Source organism: Mugil cephalus, chromosome 18, assembly GCF_022458985.1.
Source record: "Mugil cephalus isolate CIBA_MC_2020 chromosome 18, CIBA_Mcephalus_1.1, whole genome shotgun sequence".
Classification (NCBI taxonomy): Eukaryota; Metazoa; Chordata; class Actinopteri; order Mugiliformes; family Mugilidae; genus Mugil; species Mugil cephalus.
Window position 1 is genome coordinate 5,953,861 of NC_061787.1, and position 24,006 is coordinate 5,977,866.

A 24,006-nucleotide genomic window follows, 5' to 3' on the forward strand; every position below is an offset into this window, starting at 1 on the left:
AACAGTGACTTCACTTCTTTCCCAGAACTCTGTTATAATTCTACATGACCGGTTCATGTTCATTACAGAGGCATATTTTGATCCAGGCTACATCTATGTGATCCATCTGCTCACTGTTCCAAAAAAACCAGTGCATGGCCTAAGATATGACTGACAGATCCCAGCAGGGAGGAACATGAGAGCGGGTTTTACTCAGTCTGCCTGTGAACACTGCTCCTTTTTCTACCTGCTGCTCCTTTTTACACAAGTTGAAAAGCCGGGACCTTGCGGCTCCTCTTTGATAAAGCAAAGATTAAAGAATTATACTGATTCTTCTTTTAGAGAAGCGGTTCTGCTATGTTGACAAATGCAAAGGAGGATAAAACTGTAATATCTTTTTTAAGAGAGCGACAGAACATGTAATGTGCTTTGATGCCGAGGATTCTTCAAGACCTCCTGAAATATTTGGTGACTGGAGAAGGGAAGGTGTTTCGGGTAATATTGGTGATGCTTTACAATGAGCTGGAGAGCCATTGCTTTGCTTTTTTTTTTTTTTTTGTGGGGGGGGCGAATTTTCCGCCAGTGTTGACTCAGCTTGCTATCTCTGCAAAGCAACCATTCCATTAGCAAGTGAGGGGGAGAAAAAAAAAATCAATTCTCTGGCAAATCATAAGCTGTGTCTCATCAGAGAGAGTAAATTTGCTGTTACTCATAAGGTTTAATGCTGCGTCTGTGTGCTGGGGAGGGAGTGGTGGGGGTGAAATAAAGGTTTAGGGTACATGCCATAGACTGTATAAGCCAAAGCCAAAGCCAGTAGAGCTCCCCCTGGTGGCTGGAGGCTGCAGTACAGGTCATAAGCTCCACCTCCTCCGTGTTAGTGGACGGAACTAAAACGCTAAAATACACGTCAAATATTTTTATTTCAAGGATGGTTCTAGTGATTTTAGGTAGTTAATATAATGCTGATACATGCTCAAGTGTCATTTTTTTCTTGGATAAGGTTTAGTTAGTTATTTGACGCTCTAGAAACAGGATGTAACATAATGGTGACCACCCGTAAAGCGTTCCTGTGCGACTGTGAGAGTTGTAAAAACTATTGTTAAAAATAAGTGCGGTACATAATTCAACATTTCCTTTTAACGGTCGGAGGTAGAGCAGAGTGTGGTATTAATTAAACAAAAACACCAGTGAGTCTGGAGGAAGCGTGGCTCCGCTCTCCTACAGTTCAGACTCTGGCTCCAATGTAGGGCTCTAAATCAATCTAAATATCGATAGCATCGATACTAAGGCCAGTATCGGTATCAGATCAATACTGGCGTGATGAGATCTCTTTTCTGCGTCCAGCAGAATACTCCAAGTCTCCCCCTCTGCCTGCAGAGAAAGGTGGGATGAGGACAGAGTTTGACGCTGAAATCCTAGCATCACAGCAGCATCGCACACCTGGAACCGATGTCGCTACTGAAATGTGTCGATACTCGGAAGAGAAGACAACTACACGGGATGCAGCCTCACTTCTTTGATGGACATGAGTCAATGAATGAGTTCCCTCTCTGAGCAATTGCATCTTTTATTTACTTATTTTAACTGACTGCTGTCACTGAATTTTCCATTGTTGTTGTGTTCTTTACATTATTCCTGTTTCTTATTTTGCACTAATTACTTTTTTTCTAAAACAATTATGTGCAGTAAAAGGGGAAATGTTGAAATTTTACACTGTTACATTGTTAAATTGTTTTATATTGTTAATAAGTTAATGGAAACAAGATCGTGACGTATCAGTGACACTAGCTTCCTTCCTCCGTATCAAATTGACGCCAGAATTCACAGCATCCATCCATCCCTACTCCAAAGTTGCTCCAAATATGGCGCCCGCCGTATCCCTGGGAAAATAGCATCAGTTTGGCCAATGCAAGGAAGTGGGGACGTGTTGTGCATATTTATATACAGTCTATGGTAACATCCAACTTCATACACAATCAGTGGCTCATACACATATTGAGGAATTTGATGGAGCTAAATCTATCTAATAAACCAACCAATAATTGTCGTCTATGGTCTATACAGAGAGGCCTCAGTGTGTCACCAGACTCAACCATAAGTAGAAGAACTTTATAGGCTCCTACATTAAAGACTAATGTACAGCTGTTTGTAAGTTATGCACCAACAACGTAAGATCAATTTGAAACATGGAGGAGACAGTTCATTTATTCTTTCCGTGGCAATTATGCCATCGACTGCTGAATCTGTCAGCGTTGTGTTACTAGTCAACTGTACAGGAAATTACATTATTCCTTAATTGGTTTATGCTACATCCAGCGTGTTTCTGTCTCTGGTCATCCTCTTGGAGCGTCTTGTCTGAATTTTCCTCAGAACAATTTAGGAAGCGCGCCCCGTAATTTTTGAAAATGATCCCACATTCTGCTCTTGTAACCGGAATGGAAGCTGTGTTACTTTAAACTGATGCAATTTAGCTGCAAGTGTCGCCCTCGCGTTGGATTCAAACTTTCAGCAGAACAGCTGTACTATCACGTCTGCGAACGCCGGCTCTCCGCGTCTGATCCAAAAGCAAATTACAGAGAGAATTCCAGCCTCTCTCCCTCCTGGATTCTTCTTCTCTTCACAACTGAATGCGCATGGATGCATTTTGTTTGGAGCAACAATAAAGTGGCCGAGGTTTTTCAAGCGCAGCAGGAGGGCAGCAGCTACATCATGTTCTCATGAAGAGAGTGACAGACCCAGGAGGTTTTTCATCTATCCTGATCTTACTACGCCTCATCTTTACCGCCGTTGGTTTCCCCTCGAACATCTGCACGGGCTTCAGTAAGCCATTCAGAGAGGCGAGAAGCCTGTGTGGCAACCTAAAGACACGCATCAGGGAGCAATATGCAGCGTGTGAAAGACGCGCCAAACAAATGTCTTTTGATCCGCCCGGCAAGAATCACCTCGCCGACCATTAAAGCACTTTGCTTTAATCATCTTCAACTGTCAGATAAAGGAGACACAATTTAATTGTGCACGGAGCCAGGAATAAAGAGGAAAGCACACGGATGGGGAGAGAAGTGAGGCAGGGAACAGAGGTTGGGAGGGGAGTACAGGTAGAAGATGGAGGGGTGGAGGTGGTGGTGCTGGTGGTGGAGTGAGGAGAGCACACTGAGGCCTATCATCATGCAGTTGAGCCTCGCTGACTGATGTGGCCTGGAGGAGATCCCCGTGTTTCTCTGTCCACGGTGCTGAAACAGGCCTCGCTTTTCATGCGTCTGCTTTTCATGCACTTGGCGTTTGCGCCGCGTCCACCAGCTGAGGCACGGAAGTGAAACGTCAGCACATTGTGAAACACATTGTGCGAAAGCACGTCATTCCACTCTATCATAAAAAAGAAGGGGGAAAAAGGAGGGATGGGGGAGAATAAAAAAAAAAGGCACTTATAGAACTGCTGCGTCTGAGCTGGGTGTTTTATGCCTTCGCTTCGATCATGCCTCACACCTGAGCAGCCTCGCTTCCACCACTTAATCCGACGGCAAACAAACGATGAAGTCATGCTCTCTCCTCCGGGTCGCTCGGACGTCACCCACGGTAAACACACACGGACCCACTGACTGACAAAAACACGCCGGTGGCTGGTTAAGCCGTGCACAGTTGCAGTCTGAACCGACTGGCTTCCTCTGAGTAACCCCAACTTCCAACAAACTGTGCCAGTGCCAGTGGCGGCGGAGTGTGGGCTCCAGCAACATCTTCTGAAATGCAAATCACTCACAGAGATGCGAAAGGCAGTGAGATGTGAGGGTAAACACGGCGGCTAATAATCATTTATGGGTTTCTGCGATGGTGTGGGAGAGAGCGCCGTGGGACGCTGTAACCGCGCTCCCTCGGTGTGTGGAAATAGATGCAGCTGTTTGCTTTTAACATCTGCAACACACCGGGTCTATGTAGTGAAAATGCAATTTATCCACAGTTTGTCACAGCTTGCGTTGCAGATGCGCGCTCGCCATTGTACACAAAACTGTGAATAAATTGGATTAACGCAGTCTGGTGCAAGGCAATGGTCCTTTAAAAGCCCGTAACTTCGGAGTTGCTCATTTCGGGCACTCACCTCAAACAAGGGTCCGATTTTATTCTTCTCCAGATACGACTGAATTCTCGACTGTTGCGGAGACGCCATGGAGAGAAACTGTTGTGCCGCCTCGCGGGGGCTTTTCAGCGGAATGAAATCATGAGGTGAGCCGGTGTCATTCGTCCTTCAGAAAGAGGCGCCTCGGCGACTAAAACGTGCAAAGAAGGAAGAAGAGGAGGAAGAAGAGGAAAAACGTCGCCCGGAGGACTAGAGGTTGGAGCCGCGTTAAGTTCAAGACGGGTTCGCGCGTCAAGTGCGGAGAAGGAGGTTCTGAGTCCGGCTCATCGTGGAGGAGAGACAGCCCGGGACCTTCCCCGCAGCTCGTCGCCTCTCTGACTCTCTGGCGGCAGCTTCCTCGTAGAAGCCAATGGCAGGGCGGCTTTGTGACAGAGATTACAAATCTTCCGCTCACTGGCTGCCAGTGTGAACAGTGCCACAGCCACTCCCATCCATCCACCGGGCTCAGACCAGCACACTGGGCTCAGCATCAGCGCAGGAGCGTGGTGGAAAAATGCACATAAATTGCTCAACAGCTGCAACTTCACCAGTCAATCAATGAAAGCATTGGCCATTGCCCATTCTTTTTTTTTTTTTCTGAAATGATAACACCATTACTTTATGTGCAGAGTAAAGAAATACAGAAATGCGCACTGTTATCAGCTTTAATATATTTGTTTTTTTACAAACTGTATACATGTCAGAATTTTAGTTTTTTGATGGAATTATGCAGAAAAAAAAATCATCCTTCATATATATGTTTTTCTTCACACCGATCAAACGCAGTCACAGTGTTTAGGAAACACCACAAGAGCTTATCGATGCATTTCATTACTTCTTTGCATAGTAGTGAGCCAGGCATCCATTCTACAACAACATCCAATAATAAGTAATAAAGAGATGCTTTAATCCTGAGTACTGTCAATATATATATATATATATATATATATATATATATATATATTATATATATATATATATATATATATATATACACACATATATATATATATATATATAAAAGGAATATAGCTCACAGCTCTACTTCTTGGAAAAGACTATATGTTAATACTGATGAGTCATTGAACACCTTCATTTGCATGCACGGGATAAATCCAGACACAGTGGGGAAACAATATCATGCCTCTATCAGTACATTTCTGCTTAATAATATGTGTATTTACAAGTGGATGAACACCGTGTCAATTAACGTGAGTTGATTAAACACCACTGACAGAAGTGATAACGCACCCAAGTCAGAGCTGAACAGACGCAGACAAATCACTGGCTAATTTGAACAAATGCAAAGCCAAATTAAATCCATCATCCTTCCGATCGATATCATCTTACTGTTGTTGTTTTTTTTGTTGTTGTTTTTTAATTTTCATATGCAAATTAAACTAATGAGGTGAAATGCAAATGTCCCTCATAAAAAACAAACAAACATGGTTTTGAGCCCATAATGAGAAGACAGCAAACTGATGGGATCCACTCCATTTAACTCCATTGTGCTGATGTTTTTTTTTTTCTTTAACTTCGTCTTGTCAGATGCATGATATAATAGAAAAAAAAAATCAAATATGTATAAAATACAACAGTGAAAATCTTAACGTATTAAAATACTATTTACGGTTCAATTCTTCTATTTACACTTCAGGCGGCAAGTCTGGACATATACTGTATAAAATGGACCCAATAATTCTCTCTCATAAGGTTAATCTATCGGTGGAGGGAAAACTTTGATGATTGGGACTCAAAGCTCCTCTCAGGACTTTCTTCTGCATCTTCCTGGATGCAATGCATTATGGATCACCATCTGGGGGTGGAGGTTGGCACAGCTTGTACAACCTGATCAGAGAAACACGCATGCAACATGACATTTAATTACATTCAACGTGTCGCGGGGTAAGCACTGAACAACAAGCAGGAAACTACTGAGGCTGCAGTATAAGCGGGAAGAAAGCCGTCAGCACCGCAGCGGTAATTATCCTCAGACGCACACATCCAACTTCGTGCAACAAAGTCAAACATTAATTATGTTCATACTCTGAAAAATGGCTTTGCGTGTGCAGTCTATCAATCAGTCAGGCATAACACGGTCAGTTCTGCCGGCTTGATTAGCAGAAAACATTACTTTAGCAACACATTTCACTTCTCTGTTACTGGTGATTGATCAGTTCGACTTCCTGCATCCTAAACTGTCGCCTGCAGTTTAAATTATCAGCTGCATCTTTTAAGTCTGGACGAGTTCACATCACATGTTGGTGCGAGGGAGACACGCCGGCAAGTCTTTTTCATCTGCAGAGAAGTGGGAGGGAGAATCTCCATCTACCCTTCATCCACAAAGTACACTTGCATATTCGGCGTCTGCCATTTTCTTTGCAACAATTATGACATGAACCAAAGAGAGTGCAGCAATTTTGCTCCACGGCCAGTGCCTCAGCAGCAATCATCCCGCTACTTAATTGTGTTTGTCAGTTTCACTAAAAGGCTGCTTATCTCAGAAAACCTATATGTCAGAAGCACGTGGCTGAGACGGTCCTTGTCCTCGGCTTGGAGCTACAGAGCTTTCTGATCCGAGGGAAATTAGTATTTTGTTCAAAAGGTACACGCACATAGATCGACTGTACAAATGCATGTACGTCTGGATGCTTCTCCATGTTGTTTTTTTTTATATTTAACACATTTTGCTGACCATTTGCAAAACCTTAACAAACGGTGGCACATATTTAAACTAATTTCATGCATTTCATGATATTAAAGTTAGTTTATGTGGTAGTTATTGTGTAGCTGTACACAAATAATCCCATGTTAGGTTGGTAGAACTGAGAATTTTAAAGGACCAGTTTATGTGTATTAGTGACATCTAGTGGTGGGGTTGCAGATTGCCACCAGGTGTGTAGAAGAAGCTACAGTGATCAACACTTCGGTGTAAAAATACAAAAGGCTTTCACAAAAGCCAGTTAAAGCTAACAAAAAACACAATAAGTTGTGGTTACACTAAAGAAAAACTTTTACACTTACAGATTCCCATAATATATCGTACACACTTGTCCTTTAAAAAGTCTTATTGGTGCATTCAAGTAAGCTCCAACATCCAAAATTCAACACAAACTGCTTGTAGTTGGGATTTTTAAACCCATAAACTGAATCTAATAGTTGCCTTGAGGGGAAGGAATGCAAAGATCCCTTCATTTCATACACTGATGTTGCTGCACATAAATAGACCAGGAGCTGCACTTTTTACCTTGGTACTGATGACGGCGTGCGATCCCTCACTCCCAGATTCTTAGCAGAATTCTGAACTCTTGCCCCCTAAGAGACAAACAACGAGCATCAACAATTAATGACATCGTGTCACAAGTTGAAATGCAACAGCCATAAATAAAAGCTAAGAAGACCACAGAGAGAGGAGCTTAAATAAAGCTTAGACAATATGCCAAAGAACATTTGTGCCCTTTGAGTACTGAAAAGGCTTTAGCCCAAAGCTCTGCGTATAAAAGATGACACAGAAGAGTCTGGTGATTTAGCTTTTGGGGAGAATAAAATGCTGAGCAATACTATTGAAATTCATCTGGCATTATACTTTATGTGGTGCATCTACAATGATAATTTTCTGAAGGTTTAGGTTAAGCGGGAAGAACTGGAAGGCTAAGTTGATTTTAGTGGTTTAACTTTCCGTAAGCTTCTCTCTTGGCCTTTAACGTCGAACAGATATGTTTATAGTCATAAATTCAGAAACAAAAGACGCATATAGTTTAAAAGTCTGCTGGGTCCACAGGGTAGCTACACAATGTTGGTGGGAAAAAAACAAAAGCTTTCCAGTATTCGATGACATGAGTTTCCCAAAAGTGAGGGAAAAGGTATAAATTCTAGAATAAATAGCATCCTATACATATTATACATTCAGTGCAAGTAGACGTGGTGCACACGAAAAACAAAATGTGTTTCTACAACAACACATGCAGAATATTCATTGTATGGAAATAAAAGCAAGTAGTAAGGAATTTGGAAGACGAATAGGCTGCCTCATTGTGTGCGTGCATGTTGGTGTGAGGCAGCATTTGATTATGCCCAGTCAGGAACATGTCTGCTCTTTACTAATGTTCCTCTCGTCTGCCGGCTGTTTGCAGAGTCGGCAGATGCACAACTGCAAGGGGGCAGGAACCAACTTAGGCTTTCAATTTGTAGGCACGAACACCTGCGCTAACGAATGCACGCTCTCTACTTCTGTGCCGCACACGCACGTAAGCAGAAAATGCACAATCAAATCATTTTTTTTCAAACGCGTTAACGTGTCTCCTCTTTCAGGAGAGAGGTACCGTTCGGCCGATGCAGTGCATTAGCCGACCTCTCGGTCAAAACCCTGCGGTCTGCCACCTTACTGTCTGCCCCGAGTTACGTCAGCATGACAGGATAGCATCAGCAATCACTGGATGGCTATCACAGCCGTCCACGCTGATGCCTCCGGACAGAGATGCCCCCTGACGTCCCTGAAGGACACAGCACCCAGAGGAGGACGAAAATACATTTGATAGCAATGCTAATCAAAGTAAAGTGATTGGCTGTAAATACTCATGTCCACAAGCTTGCAATGCAAACATTATAAGCTATAATGTCTAATATAAACTATCTAGCATGTTAGCATTGGCTAACGAATAACGAAGAATAGTTACTGTAATGTAATTCATTTTACTGGTGTTTGTATCGGGCAAGTATCGGTCAAAATCTAATTTTGGCCTGTTGATGGCGCTAGAAGAAAAGACGATGTGACCATAGTTCTTACAATCAACCCTGTGGTGAACATGCACGTCTGTACCAAATTTCATCCCATTCCCTCCGATTGTTATTGAGATATTTCATTTTGGGCTGCAGTGGTGGACCAACCAACCAACAGACTGGGTACAGATTTAACAGTGCAACGGATAAAATAAGAAAAAAATAATGATTGTCCAACAAACAGAAATGTGCAAACAGTGGAAAGTCGTGCAGAGCTATGTAATGAGCATCTGTTCAAGCATTCAAAATGCGTGTTTTCATATTCCCGCTTTACATGTACATGATGTATCTGGACCTAAAAACTGAATGTGATATTTTCCTGAGGCCTTACTTGGTTGTTAAATATGTACTTTAATTGTAGTGCCAGTTGTCTTTGCATTTGCCGACTGAAAAGCACGTTTCAGCATTTATAAAAATAGTAAAAATGCTGTCTCTCTCTTAAGCAGAAAAAGAAGGTTGAGACCATGACCTTTCCTATCAACTAGTTTATATAGTGTACGTAATTGCAAAATACCGTAAATTCCTACAGTGAAATTTATAAATCAAGCTGGGTTTAAATCCATTTTGCCCAAATCACTCATGCATTCTCGTTCCCAATGATGGTTGTCTGGGCTTGATGGATGGGCCGCGCCGCGACCAAATGCTCAGCCGATAACCTTCTTGTGAGTAAGGTACGACTATTCAGCATGGAAGAAGAGGTGTCATTCAAGCCCTGGGTGATATTCATATTCAACAGATTTCATCAGCTGATGTCTGAAAGCAAGGACAAACAGACGCAGCAGATCAGACTCTCCTCTGTTCGCTATCAGGACTGAACGATCTCTCCTCGGTGGCGTCTAGGTCAATGATGACGCAAAGGGAGCGGAAAATATCTAATATCGGGAAAAGTTGCAGTCCGGTAAATATCCATACCTGCAACATGTCATAGAAAATGATAAATATCTGACATTACATCTTTCACAAGATGATGACTTTTTTTTTTTCTTCTTTCCCAGCCACACACACAGCAGCACTCAAGGTCACACAATGCACAGAGTTGCATCCTCCTGGCTGCCGTCCCATTTCTCTGGGAGCAGAAATGAAAAGCCTTTCCTCCTACAGGATCTCTGCTTCTTGATTAACCTCTCCTCTCACTACACCCTGCTACGCCACTGACAGAGAGCGCTGAGCACTGTAGGGTGAAAATGTTTATGTACTCAAAGAGGAATTCCTTCCCTTGACCGCATACAGACGTGCAGGTAAACAAACCAGCTCCAAACTCTCAGCCAGTCTGTGGAGCCTCTCATTACTCTGTCATTTGGTCTGGATTTACATTCTGGAGACAGTGAGTGCGTATCTGATATGGTTGAAATCAGATAGAATGTGAAAAAGGGGGAAAATGCAAAATGAATTATTATGCAGCTAACACTTTTTATGATATAAAAATATTCCTAATGTTGGCTGACTTGGGAGAAATCAAGACATTGCCCAGAGATGCTAAAACACTTGACTCAATGAATCATTATCTGATGATTTTGGGATGGTGAAATTGCACTGTGGATCCATTCTGAGAGGGAAAATGCTACTGCCACAGAAAGACACATACCTGTTTCCTCATGACATCAGTGGCCTGCATGATGCAGCGAGGGGGGAGGCCGTGGTTTCGGGCCAACAGGATAGCCTGCTCCAGTGTCACGCTCAGGGTGCAGCTGTTGGTCAGAGATAAAACAAAAGGTTCAAACTCAGACAGTGAAGATTATAGCAATATTCACACGGGACTAAAAGTAAAAATTACACTGCAAATTACTTTTTTCACAACTTTCGTTTGACTTGAGCATAGTTGAGATGGCACTGAACTATTCACCCGTTTAGACAGATGAAACCATGAAATCAACCATTAATGTGTCCATCAGCAAAGGAATGGAAAATCTATTTTTATTATCCATTATAATTTGCAAGGTAATTAAAACTGCCTCTGACATGCCTTGGAGTGAGATGGAAAGTAGCAGAGCCACAACGACGGAACATAAATTTGAATAAAACACAGTTTGTTCATCCCATGAATGAATGAACGCACCACATGAAACACAGACATAGGGGGTAACATCTGAATCACAGGACGTCCTCAGGTAAAACTAATCCTGTGCGTATAGGGCTAATGCCAAGGTATCAAAAAATGCAGCTCTTGATTGGCCACTTAATTCTGGCTCCAGTCGCCACAGACATCCATGTTAAATCTTTGCAGTAGAATTAAACATATTTACATTGTAACCTGGTGGGGAAAAAACAGTTTGCATGAGTCTCTACCTAATTTCCCCGTTCATGTTAATTGTGGAGACTAATTTAACTTAATAAAGTCATGCATAAAGAGGACACGGTCACTTGGTTTAATAAGTCGGTGCCGTCTCAGTTGCTCGACCTCTGCCTTGGTGTCACCCGCTCGCCTTAGCTCCACTTACAGTCCAGCTTCATACACTTGAATTAGCCAGCAGTGAGTCAATGGCCAGAGACATTCACATTGAGCTTCGTTGAGCAATCATACAGGTAACAATCATAGACTGTATAAAGATGGATGAGGAACAGCTTCTGAAAAGTGAAACTAAAGCGAGTAGAGCTTCCCCTGGTGTCTGGCTGCAGTATGGATCATAAGCTCCTAACTAAACTAAAACAAAACAAAACAAAAAAAAAAAAAAACGTCAAATAAATTATTTTTATGGAGGGTCTGTATTTTTGGGTGGTTAATATAATACTGATGCATAGTCAAGTGTGAGTTTTTCTGATAAACAGCAGGAGTCTTCAACGTTTTTCAGGCCAAGGACCCCCGAACTGATGGAGAGATTAAGTAGGGACCCCCTACCTACTATATTTCCTCTATATTATTTGCATTTTATATTAAGCTATTCAAATAATATCTGTTTTTATTTCAAACATGTGCAACAATAGTCAACAGTCTACGGTAACATCATGTTAATCCACTTTCATACAGAATCAATGGTTCAAACACACTCAAACCCATATTGATCCAGTTGTTCCATAGCAAGTTGATGACATTAAATACATCATAATTCAAAATGCTGTGTCTCTTAATGAGAATTTACAGCCCTTTCCTATTTCAAGGACACTGTACTATCAAAACCAGGTCTGTAGAGAGACTGACTCTTTGTCAATTTCTCAGTAAGTTTCCAAGTCAGGGCAGTCTTTTCATCATTTCAGCAGTCTGCGACTCTAGTGAAATTCATTTCAACTACATCAACGCATTTTGGTTCTCTTGACACCCTGTCATCACCACCGCATCCGGCCGGCTTCACCTTCGCTCATCTCCTCACTAATGAACCATTTCACTAGCCGCTCAGGAGTCAATCACATCGAGCAAACATGCAGCATCAGGAGAATAACAAGCCTGCTGATCTTTGCTTTTACCCGGAGCAGGAGGAGAGGTTTGAAATTTGTTGCAGACTCTCAGAACCTAAGGAGGCATCCGGGGTTTCCAGTCGTCAGGGCTGGTGTTTGCAGCCGATAGAAAAGAGGTGCAAGGACAAGTCGGCACGTCTCATGTGGCGGAGGCGATGCACTCGCAGCATAAGGGTGTGTAAAACGAGTGTTGACGTGATTTGCTGGTTTCCCCCAGCTTTGTACACAGACACACGGATATGGCAGCATGTGGAGAAACCCTCGGAGAGCCAGTGACGGGTGTCAAGGCGCTTGGGTGACCTTTCTATGATAACAAGCTGTACTAGTATATCGATCCAAGGCCTTTTCAGCCCTAATTGAACTGTCCAAAGTTCCAGCACTGCCAGACCGGCTCTCGTTCAGTCACACTGCCGCGGCGCTGCGACAGAATCTGAGCTGTTAGTTTAATAACTCCCCTTTCTCATGGTAGGGTTTCACACCGACTGAGAACAAAAAAAAAAGAAAAAGAAAAGAAAGAAGGAGCAGATGTGCAGCGGGGGACTTACTACTGCCAGAAGCAGTCACTTTGAGTCGATCGGATCGAGATTGACTTTCTGTTGCGTGATTTTACGACGCCGTAACATGAAGGGATAAAAGTAATGAACCCAACAATCGTCTCCTCGCAGAGAACTGTAAAAGAAGTCCTTTCACAGGCCACCCCTGAATATTTTAAGAACACACTCTGAGCTTCCCACACCGATAAAGAACTGGGGGGTGTGTGGGGGGGGGATGTCACCCACAGAGGATCTTTAAATATCTCTTCAGCTGGAGCAGGATGAAGGAACAGCACAAAATCAGTGTGTGTTTGTGCGAGGACGCATAGTTTCTCTTTTCATTAGAGTCGATGAGATAGCACGAGATGATTTATGCCCATCTGTTTTATGTCTTTCCAGCCCATATCCCATTTACACTCCTCAGTCTATACTGATAAATGGGAAGAAATGAGAGAGTCACCACCGAACGGAGGGGGAAGAATGACAGAGGACAGCGCCAGCCAGCAGAAAGAGGGACAGTGAACAGAAGGAGGGATTAAAGACGGAGGGGAAAAAAGCATATAACTACTTGTACACTTATTGAACATTAACTATGATGAAGGCGAATAAGGGAAAATATCAGAACTTTGAGCAAGTTTGTGTTTTTTTCGCTTTGCTGCCAGGCAGCGAGTTCCTCCTTCGCCCCTGTAATGGTTTTTGTGCGAGCGACGGAAAATTAAGAGAGGAGAAGGAGCGCAGCATATTGCGAGCTGCTGATGCCCCGAAAATATCGGCTTTCGTTCTTATTAATGCTCATCCATCAGGCCAACTAATCCAATCAATAGAGAAGCCTGACTGAGAGCCGCCACACTGATAATATAATTTCCCCCATTACTAATCGACTGGCTTGTTTTCATAGGTTTTTCAATTATTCCAGATTTTTGTGCGCGCTCACCGTTTACATTTTCTTCCCAACATTAATATCTGAATAAAAAAGAGCACAGCGAAATTGGTTTATTTCTGCATAATCTGTATTCCATCAATAGTACGGGAGGTTATATATATATTTATATATATATATATATATAAAACCTCGGCTGCCAAAGTTAATGACATTGATTTTGAGGACGCTTGCATCAGACGGAGCATTTGTGATTCACCCTCCTGTGATACCGAATCCCATGCGCGCATCAATCTGCAGCTTTGGAGGGCAAAAGAGTGTTTAAGGAGAAAGCAGGTACACAAATAATCCTAAATATGGCAGGCCTTGTCACCTGCTGTGTCACGGTACACTTAGCCTGCTCGCCTGGGTGAGTTGTGGCTGCAGACACACACACACACACACACACATAGAGGCTGCAGGTTAATAAAGTAGCAGAAGTCATTGCACAGACAGGAACTTTCTATTAGAGCTCCGGCAAACCCGGGCGGCTCCATCCGCGGCACTTTATCAAGCCATCAGTCACATACAGTGAACGCATGGGCGTGCATGTGACTGAGACAAAGGGATGTGGAAACCGAAGACGAAGGCCCCGTATCAGAGAGACGGGTGGGTGGGAGACGGGGAAGAGCGGCGCATGAGACGAGGATGAAAGCCGGAGCCCGAGGAGCAGTGATGACAAATGATCAGGATATTTCTGTCCTCGTGCATTGATGAATGGTGGCCTCGGCGGCCGGCGAATTAGGCAGCTGCATATAGAGTTCAATGAGAAAAGAAGTAATTGACCTGTCGCCTTCCTGTGTAAAGTGCTGTGCCTACTTAGAAGTCCCTAATCGGGTCTGCGGAACAATGGGCCCCATTAGGAAGAATATCCTGCTGTTAATTAATGCAGAAAAACGTGTATTAATAGAAAAAATACCAAGGAGAGCAGCGAGGGGCTGTCGTGAAACTGAGACGTAGGCAGAGGATGAAGTGAAAGGAGGAGCTCGTGAGCGCGGAAAAATGTTAAAGGTGAGGACGGTTTTCGAGTTGCGAGAGAAAGGAAACCAAAAAGAAAGAAAATGATGAGCGGGAACGTGTAATTTAGAAGACGCGTGCAGCCCCCGTGCACCCACACACTCACCGGTGAACGCCGCTGTTGCACATGACGATGTGCGTGGCCCCGAGACGCGAGCAGAGCTCGGAGGCCACGGTGAGCAGACCCACTCCAGAAGCCCCGCAGGCGGTGTACTGGCAGGCGGCGGTGCGGCGGCAGCTGATGAAACTTTCCATCAGGCGGTAGAGCTCCTCCAGAGCGTTGAGGGGACGCATTAACTGGACAAACACAAAGGGAGAGGGGTCAGTGCAGCACGGAAACATGAGACGACAGTGTTTGTGAGCAAAAAAGACAGTGAAAAGAGGATGTTATGAAGTGTTGCTTCTCTCTGGTTTAGTATTTGTAATACAGTGATCACAGTATAAACTGCAGATGATATTATAGGGTAAGGTCTATGTTACTGGGAGGCGTGGTGAAGGTGGAAAGGTCCGAAAAAAGAAGTTGCAGAACGAAAAAAGGTGCCGTGTCAGCTGTTTTTTTTTTTACTGTGACCAGACGTCCCTAATTTCTGGGGACAGTCCCTGTTTTTGATAACCTGTCCCCCGGCTCAAAGCTGTCCCCCAAAAATGTCGCTAATTTTAGCTTTTTTCCGAATAAAACAAAAAAAAGTTGCGCGCACACTACAATTATTACGGTAGTTGGTCTCGCTGCTATTGACGTTACAGACAATATGAATAAATATATCAACTTAAATCAAACCGTAATTGTCCTTATTTCTTCATTTAATCTTGATAAACATTTAAAAAACTGTATGTTTTACTACTAGTGTGGGATTATTATACAATATTTACTAGAAAAATTGTCCGTCCTTAGACAATATACTGCATTAATTCCACTCTTGACCAGTAGAAAATGTTGTGAACACATGATACCGTCAGAATTCTGAAAAATATAAGCTCTACTATAGCCCTAGTTTATATATATATATAGTAGTGTATATTCATACTAAGGCAGATGTCACTTCATAAAATTAAACTAGTATCTTCTCTTTAACTCCTGATATAATCAAGACTGTGGTCGTCAGCGCCTTCGTTGAATGTTTCAGTCACGCTGCTCAGTTTTTCCACGGTGCCAGAAACGCAGCATGATGCCGCGCGAGCTTGTTCTTACCTTATCTATGAGGGCAGCTTTGGGTGCAGAGCTGGGCGGCATGTTGGACTGATCCAGGTAGAAAGCCCTGGGCGAGAGAAGGTAATTTCACATTAGGAGCTGTTCAAACTGGATATTTTCACAGTGTGTGTGTGTAAGCCCCCAACAAACTGCAGCAAACTATGTTACAGCCATCCAGAACGAGTTATTTAGTAGCTTCAGCGCGTGAAATCAAAACTGTTTCTCTGCACCATTAGGTCATCAGGACCTTTCTGGGAAAACTAGGCCACCTGCTTATTATGGGACGCCACCATCTGACTATCAATCATGAGAATAACTTGAGCGCAGCTCGGCAGAAACACAGACTAAGCATCTCTTGTCCTGGGCATCACTCCAAATGCCACTGCCTCATTCATTCACGGGGGCTACAGTTCAGCTCAGAGTTGTTTTTCCCCTCGTCCTCCACCAGAGGCACAACCGCACCGGCGTCCTCCTGCAGACGGAGGAGGAGGAGGAGGAGGAGGAGGAGGAATGCTGCAATGAGGAGTGCAAACTCAGCAGTCTGTGACTCCATCAGATTTCAGTAATCCAGCTGCGTGCTAAAAATAGGCGCACTTTAATGTGCCACATTAATGTCCTGGTAATCAAATCACAGCCAGCAGTAATGTACACAGACAGTCACCCATACGACACACTTTGCTAAAATCATAAGTGTAGTAATAGTCAAAAAAAAAAAAAAAAGACTAGCGGACACTAAAAGAGAGGGAATGTGTTTACAAGAATAAGTGAAGCACATCTCATTCATCTGCATCACCCTCTGCTATTAAGTGATTAAAATCAGGCTAAGGAGGCATTCATTACGAGTGTGGTATTTCTGCTTGACATAATATTAATGAAATTAATTAATCAGAGCCGAGTTAACACATCCCTGAATCAAACGTTTTAGTGATTATAAACCATCTGAGCCGAAATGAAAAGTCGTTCACTGTTCACTATAAAGTAGAGTTATAATGCTATTAAAATTATATTCTAGGAGACGAGCCTGGAGGCCGCAAAAAAAAAGCCTCCAAAACCCACTCCCTTCATTCATTATGGCTAATGAGGCAATGAGTTTTATTTGTAACCTGTTAACTTCGATTCGGCAACGCGCATCTATTCTGAGATCCAGATGAGTGACCGGCACATTTCACACCTCCGCTTGTTTCCAGGTGTTTAAATCCCCCGTCTAACGTATGATCCATTAACCTTGTGGCAGCGCCCAACAAAATGACTGCGAGCGGAGTTTGCTAAGGGTCCGGCCGGAGTTAACAGTCCGTGTAATTGGTTCGAGATGGTCGTGTCGTTCAGAAGATGAGCGCGATAGACTGGAGTAACGCACACTTCCCCTAAACGGGGGCAAAAGGGTGGGAACAGCTTAATTATTTACGACACGTTAACAGGTAATTTTACGTTGGGTTGAATGTCTGCAGCTTGTAATGTTGGACTTCCTCGTTAAAGTATCTGCGTAGGTGTTCAACAGGGGGTCCGGGGGCCCCTAGAGGGACTGCAGAGGTACTGCGGAGGGGTCACAAAATATTCGGTTGATTAGACATATATATATAAATATATATATACATTTTTTTAATGCACATTAACTTCACCAAAGAGCACCACACTAGCCGAGACCCGTCAACCTAAGCTTCCTGTAGGCCCCAGTAGGCCCCGCCCCTACCACTGCTGAGCCAATCACGAGGCTGCACTGGTGTCCCTACTACATTTCGCTACGTTAAAAGTTAAATTCTGTCAATTATCTAGCTACATTTAAATAATTCATGTTACGTATGTTTATGTTTCTGGCAGTTGCACGGCCACCCTACATGTTGCACATGTTTGAAATAAAAAGAGTGAATATTCGAACCTGTGTATTATTTGAATAATTTAATATTGAATGCAAAATTATAATAATAATGTATATTTATAAATGGCTCTAGGCCACTAAGTTTAATATATAACATAGGTAGGTTCATCTGTTTGTGGTTCCTTGGTCTACAGTATATTGTGTTTGCATGTGTGTATGTGCAGGATTTAAAGACAAACAAAGGCACGGAGTAAAAAAAAAAAGAAAGTTCAATGCTTCCAAACAAAACTTAATTCTCCTCCAAGGTCAAACGGAGATGAGGCGATAGAGCGCCGCGAAAGCAGCTCTGACGAAACACGACATAAAATTTATTGGAAATCTAAACTTTGCGCTGGCTCCGGTTACAGGTGCAGCCTCTTATCTGCGTGCACCTCACCGCTGAGTCATCTCACCCCCTCGTCCCGCTTATCGGTCAACTGTTCAGACTTTTTATCTCGGGGGAGCGTGTAACAGAATTGCCCGTAAAGGAGTCGACTCCTACATTGTTTCCCTGCCCAACTTCGTCCGCCCCCATTTGTTTATCTGTTTCAGACAAAACAGAGGCACCTCCTCTTACCCTTGCACACTCGCTTCTGCAAACACAAGGTCGTGATACCTGCTGATTATCTCATCCTCCCGCTGTACGAGGTGCTCTAAAAATACCAGAAACCGCAGCTTGAGGAACGGAGCCGACTCTCTCGGAGGTCTCTAATGACGGAGTAATGGGAGTCAGACTAGAAGCCATGTGTGGTTTACGGAGGACCTGCGTTACATCCACCGGTTCTGATGATGTTTTCTGGGGGAACTTAGGAACAATTATTATTACGGATGAAAAATTATGTTTGAAGCCCACACACGACGTGAAAAGACACCGTCCTGAGGCTACGAACATCAGTATGTTAAGTGTAAGGTTATTTCTTCATTCTCAGAATCCCTCAAGTCCATTTTAATGGTGGGAAACTGAGAGAACCTCAACTAGAATATTAACATTTATCTGACATTCACCAACGAGAAAGTCAAAAAAGAACAAAATCTCTTCTTTAATTATAAATGCTTTAGTGGATAGGGCTTCAACAGGGGGTCTGTGACCCCTAGGGGGTCCACAGAGGTACTGCAGGGGGGTCGCAAAATCTTTGGTAGACATTTTTTATATATATATATATTTTAATTTCTCCCACAAATTTAAGTTTCTTTAAATTCACGTTTAATGAAGCCAACATATTTTAGTAAAGGGTGAAGGTATAGCTTAATGCTGAATGCAAAATGCTAATAATAATGTATATTTATATATATTTATATTTAATATAGTCCCTTCTTAACCTCTCCATCAGTCATGGGGGGTCCTTGGCCTGAAAATCTGCTTCATGTTAATGCCAATCAGAACACCAACAGCCTGCAGCTGGCGCATAACAACGACTAAAGTTACTTTAATTGTGTTTAATCACCATTTCTTCTTCTGTTCACACGCATTTTTGCTTTTAGCTGAGATCAAGACAACCGTTGGTAAATCTTGCTTGTAGCTCTCTCTGCAGTAACTAGACCCACACCAACCACACACACACACAGAGAGAAACACACACGCCCACGCAGCCAATTGGTTTTCACATGAGGCTCTAATGGAGGATTTGGCCGCGTGCCAAAGATGACCTGCTCTGCGTATAGCCGGGTTTGTTTTATTGGGCCGATGAGAATTCTTAATTCTCTTTGTTTCTGCTTCCTTCACGACAAGAGGGCACGCGAGGCCCCTTTTTTTTTTTTTTTTTGTTGCAGCACGGGAGCATTAGCAGTCAGCTGCGGCGTCAAAGAGGAAGAATCTGAGGCACAGATGTTTTAGAGGAGCAGCGTGGGAAACGGGGTATGTTAGCATCACGAGAAAGAAAATGGAACAAAAAGAAACATAAATGATCCCTGAAATACCACGGGGGAGAAAAAAAAAATGACAAAAACGGCGTTTTCTGTGGATTCGGTTGCGGCAGAATTTCTGAAATCTCATGACGACCGTGCGGGAGGTGCGTGTCGGCCCATGTAAATCACTCACAGGGCCGTGATGAATGACACTTAGCATTATTAAATTCCCCCACCGCTGCCCCACCCTCACCCGAGGTGCACGGCAGAGCTGCATGTGGGGGCTTTTCCGGGAGCTCTCGCATGTCACACAGCGATGCTCCGGCACCGACACCAGCGAGACGGTGAGTGATGGAGGTCATTTCCTCATCCTGTTTACAAGCATTTACCACCCGGGGCTTTAATGTAAAAGCATGGCGATGGATACCTGGTAGCTGTTCTGTAACCACGCAAGAAATAATACAAGCTATAAATGTGCATTATTTCCCATACCGTACATGGTTCTGGTAATTTGCAGCCAGAGCAAGAGAAAGACGTAATATATGATCGCTGAGCAACTTTTATTGAGGACACGTGCAGTTACTGTACATACACGGCCCAAGGTTAGGCTGGAAACCAAATTTACGATCCTGACACAGCACAAACTGTACTTGGCTCCTAACACAGGTGATTTTTTTTTCTTTTTTTTTTTTTAACTTAACAGCTGAAGAGATGAGTCATGGTCTTTTTACAGAATCAGGAGTAAGTAAGTGAGTAAGTAAGTGAGGGAGGAGCTGTCATCATTACGGCCATTAAAAGGTAGAATCAGGGAGAAGTGATAAGCGGAAACAGCTCAGCCCCATTTGGCTTCACCAGACCAGAGGTTCAGTGCACACTAGCTGGAGCAGAACAAAGCCTCAACACCTTCCTCCTCAGAGCTGGTGAGAACTGGGACTCCCTACGCTGGTGCAAAGACTGTAGAAGAAGTAGTTCAACACCACTGATTTCTTTCTGATCTGATACCGAGTAAAAATCCAGGATGGTATCGGCGATACCGATCAGATACTCTGTGCAAATAACACCCTAAAGTGTCTGGTCAAATTATAGCTTCATAAAGAATACAAGACATTAGAGTAATTTATTTACTTATTTTAAACTCAGGTGTATATTGAGGTAGATGCCTCATTTACTTTATAGGACACACTCGTAAAAAAATATGTAAAAATGCTGTTTCAACACTAAAAAAAAGGTAATAAGACCATTAAAATAAATCATAAAGAACTACTATAAAATGAAAACTTAATTGTCCTCCTCATCATAAATGCCTCGTATTCTGTGTTGTGGTTAACCGTCAAGTGTTTAACAGGGTTTGTTGTGCTGCCTCAATAGTTAAATGTTCCTACATCACCTTGGACGACTGACGAGTATCGATATTTCACTATCGATCCGCACGTCACGTATTTCCTCGCTGCTGAGATAAAGAAAATAACCACGACGGTCGCCCATTATTCCCACAGTTATCTGTAGTTTCTCAAACTAATCAATTTTTAATTCTGTGAGAAGAGACGGATACACTTAAGCAAAGCAGCTGCACTGCTGAGGAGTAATGAGGAACCTGCTAGAGCAGCTTTTATCAACTACAACCATCATTCATGTTGTTTTCTGGACAGATACAGACATGATTGACATGTAGAAGATGCATTTTTGCATTCCTGCATTTTTGCCTAATCAAAACAAACTACTCTGCAATGGCGCGATTATCAGATGCATCGCCATGATGGACGACCGTTTGACTAACAAAGTGTGAAATTCAACAGCCTGTAATAATATATAATGCAATGGAGAGGAAGAGCTTGATTTCTCAGACTGTGCTGAATTTTAATATCCACATAAGTCAAGGCTTATTATTATTAAGGGATGCGCAGAGTGAGATGTGGAAATTTTTACAACTGCCTAAATGTGTTTCAATAAGGGATAAATGCCCAGTAGCTGCAGCGCAGCCATTCCACCTCTCTGAAGAGAAATCTTTCCGTATACACCTGCAACAACAATAAGACGAGATGAGCATGCAATTCGCCATCAGACAACATGTAGTTCACACTGGGTTTTTTTTTTCCTTTCACACTCCTCTATGTACTGCGCTCCTTCAGTCAATCACGAGGAACAATACGAGAGGCAAACACAGTCCCCCCTCCCTCTTGAAACACCCGCCTGTCAATAAGAGCGAAATGAGATGGAATCAAGAGCCGGCAATAATCTCCCTCCCTGAATAATACATTCGCCGCTCTCGTTCTCCCCCTTTCCACTTCGCCCTCTGCGGCCGGTCCTCTCCTCCGCGACCCATCATCCTCCTCATCCTTCGCATAAATTCTCCTTTCAATCACCGACCTTCCCGCTCTGGCCTTAAAGGGAAATGATGCGATCTCTCCCAGCCCCACGCATTTCCTTACACATCGGAGCGAGTGGAGTAAATTAGAGAAAGGAATCCAGTATTTCTGCACGTTTGTATGTGGCAGTCGAATTCTGCAGCAGACTTAAGCAAAGTCTGTGACTAAGGAAGATGTTTCTACATAAATGCACATGTCAGCTGAGATGTTTTGCGAACGCTTGAACGTGTGGATGCAGGTTCTGGCTCTATACATCTGCTTTGGCCTGGATTTTGCCGACTGTGTCTTGGTGTGGGGTAAGGCACGTGAAGACCAGAGACATAGAGGCTCCTGGGAAAACACTGTAACACTTAACAGTGGTGTCATTTACTACTCTGACGCACCGTGTGTACAAATAAAAGCTGTTTCTGCAGAAACAGTGTTCCAGAGGGGCACGGTATAGTGAGCAATTTTCCTGTAGGTCTCAGAAAAATCTAATCTTCTAAACGGCTGCACCTCAGCCAAATAAATACGGTCGTGTACTGTGATGAGGGATCTCTCTGCAGGGGTGACAACATGCAAACCTCTGAACCGGGGCCCTGCAGTTCACTCGGTTCAGCCGTGCGCGTGCAACGCTCTCTCGCGCCTGTCAGTCAGCCCCTGGCTCGGGTCCACAGTGTGGGTTTAACCCAGCAGCTCTGCTGTGGCGCGGCTCCAAGGATAACGAGGTGCCTGAGGTTGGAGCGCTGCAGCGAGGGAAGAGAGGGGGTGACATCACGGGCCTGGTCTGTGGTCGGCCGACAGACACATGGCAGCCGGCGAAAGCAAAACTGCTGGTAACATTACATAGAAGGAGACCACTGACTGCTGAAAACCAACTGGGAATATTTACTTTACTACGATTGATACAAGGGAAAGTTTTCACTAGAGCTGACCGTGTTATTACACGTGCGCGTAAAAAAAACAAAACAAAAAAAAAACGAATAAATGACTCGGCGCCAGCGTTGCGTTTAAAGAACAACCTGACGGATGACACGAAAAACCGTACGGATGAAGCGGCAGATGAAAAATGACTCAATTATGTTGACCGCTGATTCATTGCTGCAGTTATTACAGTATTCTCGGACATATTGAATCGAGCATTTTTCAAATTTTGACAATTTATTGGCCAAATATTCACCCGGTGAAATAATAGGCAAATTATACGATAGTAATGACCTATAAGTAAAAATACTTACATCACTCATAACTGTCGTTACCACATCTTTATACCACTGAATTATGTATTTAAGATTTATGAGTTATTCATCTTTTCCCTGCAGCAACACTCCACAAGCTTTCTCTGCTCGTAGAACTAGCAGCACGCATACCACACCAAACCTGGCAACTGTCACGGAGATCCCTGCGTTCAGAGTGAAATCATCGGCCGCAAGTTTTGCTCCAAATTAGACCGGTTATTCTGAAAGTCTCCAGTGTTTTCAACTTGAAACTGAAAGACACCGGCTGCCCACACCGCAGCCCGGCACCCCCCCTCCCGACGCTCCCCGAAATCGGCCTCCGTTCACTCACTCTCTTGTCAGGCACATCTGCTCCACGTTACTGCTGCTGCCGCTGCTGGACCGAACGCTGTCAGCTCAAATACAACAGTGAAACTGTAAAGACGTTTACAGTACACAAACAGAGGGCGTTCTGTGCAACATGGCTTAACTCCAGTAAAGTCCCGTGTGGATGGTCGGCATCTTTGAGCCACATGTCAATTTGTTAGAATAATTCAACGTAAAAAAACAAAAGATTAAAATAATGACATTTTAAACGCTGATTCTCACTGAAAAAACTAAAGAGGTGCCACAAAATGTCAGCGCGCTATTGTTACCGAAAGGTTGTAGAGTCCCAGAAGATCAGGAGACAATATAACGACACGAAGAGATAAAAGGGCAGTTGGAAATGATCCCTCGCTTTGTTAAATCTGACATAACGCTTGAGATTCTTGTCACTCGTTAAACTTTAAGTGTTCAACAGGGGGTCGCAAAGTCTTTGGTTGATTAGA

The 24,006-nt window shown here is 43.4% G+C and overlaps 2 protein-coding genes across 3 annotated transcripts in view; both read right to left on the reverse strand.

Annotated features, from left to right (window-relative positions):
- The window catches only part of c18h8orf34 (chromosome 18 C8orf34 homolog), a 70,859-nt gene extending 66,234 nt beyond the window's left edge, over positions 1 to 4,625 (reverse strand). The window contains exon 1 of the mRNA XM_047567876.1: positions 4,070 to 4,625. Coding sequence (XP_047423832.1) covers positions 4,070 to 4,138 — 69 coding nt within the window. The 5' untranslated portion in view covers positions 4,139 to 4,625. The remainder of the gene's footprint in view (positions 1 to 4,069) is intronic.
- Positions 4,626 to 4,738: 113 nt separating this feature from the next.
- Positions 4,739 to 24,006, reverse strand: part of prex2 (phosphatidylinositol-3,4,5-trisphosphate-dependent Rac exchange factor 2) — a 94,315-nt gene continuing 75,047 nt past the window's right edge. For both annotated transcript variants that reach the window (XM_047567874.1, XM_047567875.1), the window contains 5 exons: positions 15,915 to 15,981; positions 14,832 to 15,022; positions 10,452 to 10,554; positions 7,335 to 7,402; positions 4,739 to 5,935 (listed from right to left, as the gene is read on the reverse strand). In XM_047567874.1, coding sequence (XP_047423830.1) covers positions 5,890 to 5,935; positions 7,335 to 7,402; positions 10,452 to 10,554; positions 14,832 to 15,022; positions 15,915 to 15,981 — 475 coding nt within the window. In that variant the 3' untranslated portion in view covers positions 4,739 to 5,889. The remainder of the gene's footprint in view (positions 5,936 to 7,334; positions 7,403 to 10,451; positions 10,555 to 14,831; positions 15,023 to 15,914; positions 15,982 to 24,006) is intronic.